General features: G+C 39.6%; 1 protein-coding gene across 2 annotated transcripts in view; it reads left to right on the top strand.

Moving 5' to 3' along the window:
• ATL3 (atlastin GTPase 3) overlaps positions 1–3,896 on the top strand; it is a 41,865-nt gene extending 37,969 nt beyond the window's left edge. For both annotated transcript variants that reach the window (XM_010837966.1, XM_010837965.1), the window contains exons 9-13: positions 147–274; positions 876–932; positions 2,016–2,087; positions 2,470–2,901; positions 3,660–3,896. In XM_010837966.1, coding sequence (XP_010836268.1) covers positions 147–274; positions 876–932; positions 2,016–2,087; positions 2,470–2,901; positions 3,660–3,746 — 776 coding nt within the window. In that variant the 3' untranslated portion in view covers positions 3,747–3,896. The remainder of the gene's footprint in view (positions 1–146; positions 275–875; positions 933–2,015; positions 2,088–2,469; positions 2,902–3,659) is intronic.
• Positions 3,897–8,265: the final 4,369 nt, after the last annotated feature.

Below are 8,265 nucleotides of genomic sequence, written 5' to 3'. Positions count from 1 at the left end.
CCCGGCTCACAGTCTGGGACTCCTGCCGCTCCCTTTCAGCTAGAGATGTTAGAACAACCAGATGGACCGAAGATTGTGCTTTATGCTCCCCTTGACTGAATAAATCTCTTTGGCTTATTGTTTCCTTGTTCTGGTCCTGCGGAAAGACATTGCCAGTGAATTCAAAGAGCAGTTACAGACACTGATACTGCATGTGTTAAACCCAGCCAACTTAATGGAAAAGGAGATCAATGGCTCAAAAGTCACCTGTCGGGGACTGCTGGAGTATTTTAAGGTAAATACGGGGTTTTCATTATTAAAATATTTGACTTTTGGTGAAACTGATATAGGTTATTAACTCAGTTCAGCTATTTTAAAGCTTGGGGGAAGTTGGAAGGAAAAGCCTTTTCAGATTCCATCGTCCTTCCAGGAGTGGGCCACTGGGTGGCAGTATTGGTCTAGGCACCAAATGGCTGTTCTCTGCACTCTCTTAGAGGAGTGATTACTGTGGCTAAAGGAAGACTGTTCCTCAAGGAAGATGGTGTGGAGAGGAGGTGGTTAGGAAGTTGCTGTGAGTAGGAGACGGCACCTAGATGTGACACGACTACCTCACGGCGGATGGTCACTCTGCCCACAGGCAGTGGTGAGGCCAGCGTGCATGGGGAGTCTGGCGGGAGCCATAGCCTTGGTAGGCGTGTGCTGCTTTGAGAACATTTCTAGTTAACTAAAAAAATGCTAACATGCACTCGGAGGCGTGCTGTGTTTTTGCTAATTCCTGGGTGTGGATCTAGGTCTCTAGGAAAATGCAATTGTACGGTCACTGTTTCTGAAAGGTAAGCTGCAGTTAAATATGACGAGTGGCGTTTTTCATAATTGTTTTCTGTTTATATTCTAAGGCATATATTAAAATTTACCAAGGAGAAGATCTGCCTCACCCCAAATCCATGCTTCAGGTAAGCAGTTCTTTGACAGTCCTGGTAGTTTTCCCCTTTTCTTTTTTTAAAAAAGCTTTAATTTATTTTTGGCTGTGCTGGGTCTTTGTTGCTGCGCGAGGGCTTTCTGGAGTGGGGGCTGCTCTCTGTTGCAGTGCACTGGGCTTCTTACTACGGTGGCTTCCCTTGTTGCAGAGCCTGGGCTCTGGGGCGTGCGAGTTAGTTCAGTAGTTTTGGCTCACAGGGTCTAGAGCATGGGCTCAGTAGTTGTAGCACACAGGCTTAGTTGCCTCCTGGTGTGTAGAATCGTCCTGGACCGGGGATCGAATCCGTGTCCCCTGCATTGGCAGACAGATTCTTTACCACTGAGCCACCAGGGAAGGGCCCCCTTTTTCATTATGCTGAGGTCTGTTCACGTTTAGCATGTTTTCAGCAGTGTGACTGTCTTGAGACTGTTTTGTCTGTATTCATGGTGGTGGAGTTAGAACAGAACAGAGTCCCCCCAAAAGTATTGTACGCAGGTTAAACATACCCCATTCCGTTAGACAAATTGTTCTCCTATTTCCTGTTGTCTATTTTCGTAAAACGTGTCCTGACTTATCTATTTACTAATCAGGTTTTTCATTTTCAGCCAGTTTTATTATCAACATTTTGATGTTTTCAAGATGTCATTTTGTGAATACATATGATTTCTGACTTACACATACTGAAGATAAGGTTGTTTATTGCCAAATGTTTATTTCTTTAGTAGATAAACATTTTCACAAAGGGAGTTAGCGTGTGAGATTGGTATTGTAAAGATAAATTTTTTCTCTTCTGAGTTACATCTATTCCTTAACATACAAAATTGAAGCAAAGGACATATTTTCAGAGGTTTAGTTTTATGACAGATTCTTATGTATGAGAATATTTTTTGGCAGAAAATCTAGCAGAAAAGGTGTATTTTATTTAATCAGTTGGACTTTGTGGAAACCTGAAAAATAACAGAAGAATCATAAAGGAAGAAGAATGGGGAATAGAGTGAAACAGAACTTCTGTTTGGTTATTTGTGGAAGAATACTAAAAGAGAAAGAATTTATAATTTGTGGTTTCCTTTCTTCAAAGGCCACTGCTGAAGCCAACAATTTAGCAGCTGCAGCCTCTGCCAAGGATGTTTATTACAACAACATGGAAGAGGTATGTTGGACGTAAGTCTTATTCTGAAATATCTAACCTGGGCAATATTTTTAACTTCAGAAGTCCAAGCTTGATCCTGCTTAGTATAGCTTATGATGATGAGGCAACATTCAGGTTATCCTGGTTATTGGGACCTTTTAATTACGACCCTTTCTAAGCAAGACTTTCTTACAGCGGCACTGCTCTCACTGATCAGTATCACCCTGGTTAGTAAGTGTGCTTTTCAGAAGAATTGAACCCAGACTTTATTGATCTTAGTCATCATTTTAAAGTTCGTTTCTAGTATCTTAAAATTTTCTAAGCTTTTCAGCGTTTTCACTTGTTTTATTTGGCACTTGTTTCTGAAGGATTCTTTACTGCGTTCTGTCTTTATTCTCGTCAGGTTTGTGGGGGAGACAAACCTTATCTGTCTCCAGACATTCTAGAGGAGAAGCACTGCGAATTCAAACAGCTTGCTCTGGACCATTTTAAGAAGACGAAAAAGATGGGTGGGAAGGATTTTAGCCTTCGTTACCAGCAGGAGCTGGAGGAGGAGATCAAGGAACTCTACGAGAACTTCTGCAAGCACAACAGTAGCAAGAACGTCTTCAGCACCTTCCGAACCCCCGCAGTGCTCTTCACGGGCATCGTGGCCCTGTACATCGCCTCCGGCCTCACTGGCTTTATTGGTCTTGAGGTGGTGGCCCAGCTGTTCAACTGTATGGTTGGGCTGCTGTTAATAGCGCTTCTCACCTGGGGGTACATCAGGTACTCTGGTCAGTATCGTGAGCTGGGCGGTGCTATTGATTCTGGTGCAGCGTATGTATTAGAGCAGGTAAGTGGTGCCAGCCCAGGAGGCTGACGGTCGATAACAGATAGATATCCGTGCTTCTATTGTAAAATATCTCCATTTGGAAGAGTTCAATAGTGATAGAAGGCATGAGAAATATGCCTTTTTTTTTTTTTTGATAGGTCTTATGTTTTATTATTGTTCTTTAAGATGTTAATGTTTATTCCTACCTAATATTTTGTTTCCATGCTTAAAACCTGCTCATTAATGCAAAAAACTTTACAAGTTAACATACGTTGTGTTCTTCACGGGAAACTTTTAAATACGTGTTCATCAGACATAATTCCTGTGTGATTATCTCCTACATCCAAGGTTAGTTTGCTTCGCTGAAAGTCATGAGCTTTGAAAAATATGAATTTAGCGAAATGTTCTATTTTGAGATCTGCCAGTAGATGGCATCTCTTTCACTTAAATCGCTTCATCAAACCAGTGGCTCTTGACATTGACATGATCTCCAGGTATACAGATTTGAGACTCTGCTTTGTTTTTCTGAGTAGCAGGAACAGATCAGTTAGAAGCTTGCAGTGAAGGCTGGCGAGCTGCCTATCCACTAAAGATTCAGCTGACCTACTTTCTGGGGCATTAGCAGCCGCCACAGACTCCCTGACCCCTGCATTTTCATTCCCTAATTTTCTGTCTCAGTGTAGACAGAGATTTTTGAAAGTTTGTCTGTAATGGCTTGCTGTTTTGACACTGTGCTGTAATTTTATTAACTGACATGTTGAATAAATGGACTTTTGCAGGCCACTTCTCACATCGGTAATTCCACTCAGGCTGCTGTAAGGGATGCAGTTGCTGGGAGACCGCCCTCGGATAAAAAAGCTCAGTAGCATCCTAATGAGAGGATCAGACAAGAACCCTTCTAGCTCCCTCTGATTTCTGGGCGTCTGCTACGGCCACAGGCCCAGGTCTCCAGGAACGCAGACCCGGGACCATCTGGGAAGAGCCGAAACATGGCACTAATAAATGAACAGACCTTTCCTGTGGTTTCAAATTCTTAAACACACTTCCGTTTCCCTTGGAAGCGTTTCTTTTCCTTGCTGGTGTAGATCCAAGCTTGTGTCTGTTTTCTCATTACTCTCTGCTTTGTGCACTTTATCGGGGAGAAAGCTAAAAGAACAATGGAAATGCGGTTTTAAGTCCTTCATGTGCCGCTTAGTGCCTTTTAAGATTGAACCCATGCTTTCGAGGACTTGATCGGGAGGAAATTGAGGACATTCACATGAAAGATGCTGTTTTGGGATGAACTGTCAGTTTGTACCGTACTCTTTTGAGAAGGATTCCTTTTTTTAAAAGTTTACAAAACTTGGCAAAAGCTTCAAAACTAAAGACTGACTAAAAATGATGCTATTACGGTTTTTAAATCTTACGATATTAGAGAATTGTGTTTGCCACATAATATGGAAAAATTGTATTTAAATCAACCATACACTGAAATTTAAGGTCTGTTTCCTGGCAGGCTGGCAGTTTTGTTAGAACATATTCTGGTTTGTTTTTGTGGTTTTTTTTTGCCTTCATTCATTCCTATAGCTTCTTTCTAGAAAAGAGGCAGACATGCCTTGAAAAACCAGAGCTGCTCATAATAAAAGGAATGAGTGTAATACTTTAAGGAAAAAACTTGAGTTTAAATGAACCATGTGACCTCTGATAAGTCATCTGAACTTGTGCCTTGGTCAGACTCGCTGATTGTAGGTTTATAACACGTATGTGTATTGTACATAACTCACACAGTCGTCATTCATGAGAACAGAACTTTATCAAGGACTAGAGGAAGGATTTTTACCAAACACGCTGCCTTTAATCGATGTCCCGTCTCATGCGGCTTGGCAGCGCATCAGGTCTTCATCCACAGCGTTTATTTGCAGTCTCCTGTTCACGGTCTGATGTTTTTAATAATGAAGCTAGAACTGTCAGTTTTATTTAGTGAACCATCCTTTATTTAACTTTATACGTGACTAGTCTGGTAGCTCTAAAATATCTTTGGCTTAGTAAGGACCGAGTCCCACCCAAGTATGGATATATAATATCTAGAAAGTATCTAAATTCTTTATTTACCTTGATTGTGTGATAAAAATTTTTGTCTACCAGTTGCCTTTTCCTTTGTTTATCATGGTGAATTGTTGTGGATTCTAAAACTTCATACAGCTTGCCTGCAAGTATTTATATAAGCATTCAGGTATATGAGCCTTAATTCTTAAGATAATTTCTTTTGTTGTGGGAGGGAGGTAGGGAGTTATAGGCAAATTCCAAGTGTAAGTTCTATATACGTGAAGTATGAATGGATGGTGGAAAAAAGTCTTTTCTAGTCTGTCATCTCTTTATCAAAGAGTATTTTTCTTGACTATTTTAACACTTTACCACTCAAGTATTTTTGTAAGTTTTGAATTAATTCTAAATGCTTAATGTATTTTTCACATTTACATACCATCTTGCCCTGAAGTTCTTGTATTTTATTCAGTCATGGTTAAATTTTAGAAAAATTCCAACTTGTTCTAAAAACTGTTTACTTGCGTATCAGTAATACTTAGCTTTATTAAATTAAAACTTTAGTTTTGAAATTTTGGTGCATTTTCAGGTGGCCTATCATATTCCTGAAGATTGATACTTATTTGCTAAAGGCCTTACAGATGTTGACATACTTAGCTTTTAATGCACTGTATAAGCATGTTTATAGATTTCAGAAGAGTTGTCTAGAATTATCCTACTTTTAATGATGAGAAAAGGATGCTATGTTTAAAACTTGAATACTAAAATACTAGATTTTTAAAAAATAAAAAAACATGCAATCATGTATGATTTAATGAAACCTTAGAATTTAGTTACTGTTTAAATTCACCAAATTTCTGTTTTGATCATAAAGGAATAACGTTTAATTACCCTGGGGAAGCCTTTTTTTGTTTCTTTTTGGTCTTATTCTGCCTCTGGAGATTGTTTATAGTTTTCTCAGGATTTTTATGAGTTTCCTTTTTTTTTTTTTAAAGAGAATTGATGACTTTGTATCAACTTTTCCAGTAAAAGGTGCATTCTCATTGCTGGCTGTAAGTAGTCCTGGGGAGGTTTATGACCGGGTTGCAAAGAATGCCTTTTTCCTCTTACCTCCCCTCAGCTGTTGGTTTGTGGGTCAGGGACTTTACTTAGGACTGTAAGGTTTTCCTGGTTGTTTCTCTGCCACTCTTGCCTTTCCATGCAAGCATTTTTAGTTGGCACATTCCTACTAACATATAAAAGGTTTTCAGGATTTTCTATGAAAAGAATTCATTTTCAGTTCAGTTCAGTTGCTCAGTTGTGTCTGACTCTTTGCAACCCCATGAATCGCAGCACGCCAGGCCTCCCTGTCCATCACCAACTCCCGGAGTTAACTCAAACTCAAGTTGATCGAGTCGGTGATGCCACCCAGCCATCTCATCCTCTGTCGTCCCCTTCTCCTCCTGCCCCCAATCCCTCCCAGCATCAGAGTCTTTTCCAATGAGTCAGCTCTTCGCATGAGGTGGCCAAAGTACTGGAGTTTCACCTTTAGCATCATTCCTTCCAAAGAACACCCAGGACTGATCTCCTTTAGAATGGACTGGTTGGATCTCCTTGCAGTCCAAGGGACTCTCAAGAATCTTCTCCAACACCACAGTTCAAAAGCATCAATTCTTCAGCACTCAGCTTTCTTCACAGTCCAAATTTCACATCCATACATGACCACTTAGAAGAGGTTAAATTTTTTTTTTTTAATACTTCCAGCTTCTAAGTAAAAATAATAGAATCAAAATTTCAATTCTTTCACTGAGAACTCTTTCTAGATTGATGTATAGACAGAAAGAGGGAAAACTATCATGTAAGATGATGAAACAGCCTCAGAGTCATACCTTATTTTAGCAGTATATCAAGAAAGCTGTCGTGTGGAGGTCTCTGTAGTTTCACGCTTGGTAGAGTTGCTTATGAGTATTGTTTTTGTTTTACCTGGTCTTTGCTTTTTTTCTCTTTTGTGAAGTAAAATGCTTTAGGTGAACAAACAGACAAACTGCCTCGTACTGGCAGTGCATTTAACAGATCATACCCAGCGTTCCACCTGGCTTATGAAAATGGTGTCTTGATAAGTATGTATGAGTTACAGAAAAATTACGTGGTTGATTTAAGTCCAGGCAAAAGTGATTAAAAAACAAATAGTTTTATTTTTCCCTGGTTTTTTAAACAAAATAATGTAACTTATATGGATATCTTAATAGAACTATTTTTTTCCCCATGGAACTATTGAAATGTAATTTAGGATTATTTAGGATGGCTGCCATCTAAGGTAGCCAACACAGGTTGCATCATTTGGCTTAATGTTTAGATCCATCACAATTTTAATCAAGGAATAGGGGCATAGTGAAGAAAAGCTTCAGTTACTAACATACCAACTATTTGTGAAGGTGGTGTTTTAAAATGATATTCCGAAGCCCATTTGTGAAGAGACCATTTGCAGTTGAGTAGTTTTCCTTCTGTGAAGTCATATTGTTGCTGTGTTTTGAATGGTGGCTCTCTTCTATCTTGACCTGCATAAAACAGCCCTGGGAGGGATGTTTAAAAAAATTCAAATTGCTAGCTTTATACCGAGGGATTGTCTCAGTGGATCTGGGTCTGGGTTGTGGCCCTGGAATCACCACTTTTAAAAACAGCATCACAGGTGGTTCAGAGAGCACAGTGGGAGAGGCTGCTCTGAGGGATGGGAAAGTGCAATTCAGTGTTGCCTGGAGGCAAGTGGACACCTTTTGCCTGAGATTCAGAATGGGTGGTCTCCTGCCAGATACAATCACTGAGAGTTAGGAGTAACAAGGATGCATTTAGTCCAGAGGATTACCCAAGCTCTATGAAAATGTTTCTGTAAATTAGAAAGTCCTCGTGCCTTCTCTGAAAAATGAATGTACCGGTATCCTGTTTACCAACAGGTGTACTTAGGATTAAAAAACTAGTTTGAAAGTTGTTTTTCTTTGAAAAAGCAAAAATTTAGCACTGTGACTTGAACCTCTGAATCTTTTCATGCACAGAAAACCGTAAGCCATAAGTAAAAATGAACAAAAAGGACAGAGAGGATCATAATTTTGAAAATTAGTGACAGAGTACCCCTTACCAGGGGCCTTCAAGATTAAGGGCAGAAAGATTTTAGAAGAAATGTTTCTTCTTGAGAAAGGAGTCTCACATGCCAGAACTCAAATTATAAATGTAGTGTTCTTTTGACCAGGGGAAGATGCATCTGATTCCCAAAGTGCTCCAGTTTAGATACGTAAATGCTGTCATGGACTTAAGCCTTAAAGGAGTGAATACTAATTTTGAGCGTATACAAATTTTCTTCTCTGATTTCTCTTCTCTTTCAAAAAAATG

The sequence above is a fragment of the Bison bison genome, unplaced genomic scaffold (genome assembly GCF_000754665.1).
Source record: "Bison bison bison isolate TAMUID 2011002044 unplaced genomic scaffold, Bison_UMD1.0 scf7180017864089, whole genome shotgun sequence".
Lineage (NCBI taxonomy): Eukaryota > Metazoa > Chordata > Mammalia > Artiodactyla > Bovidae > Bison > Bison bison.
The sequence above is the reverse complement of the archived record's forward strand: the minus strand, read 5'-3'. Positions and strand labels throughout refer to the sequence as shown.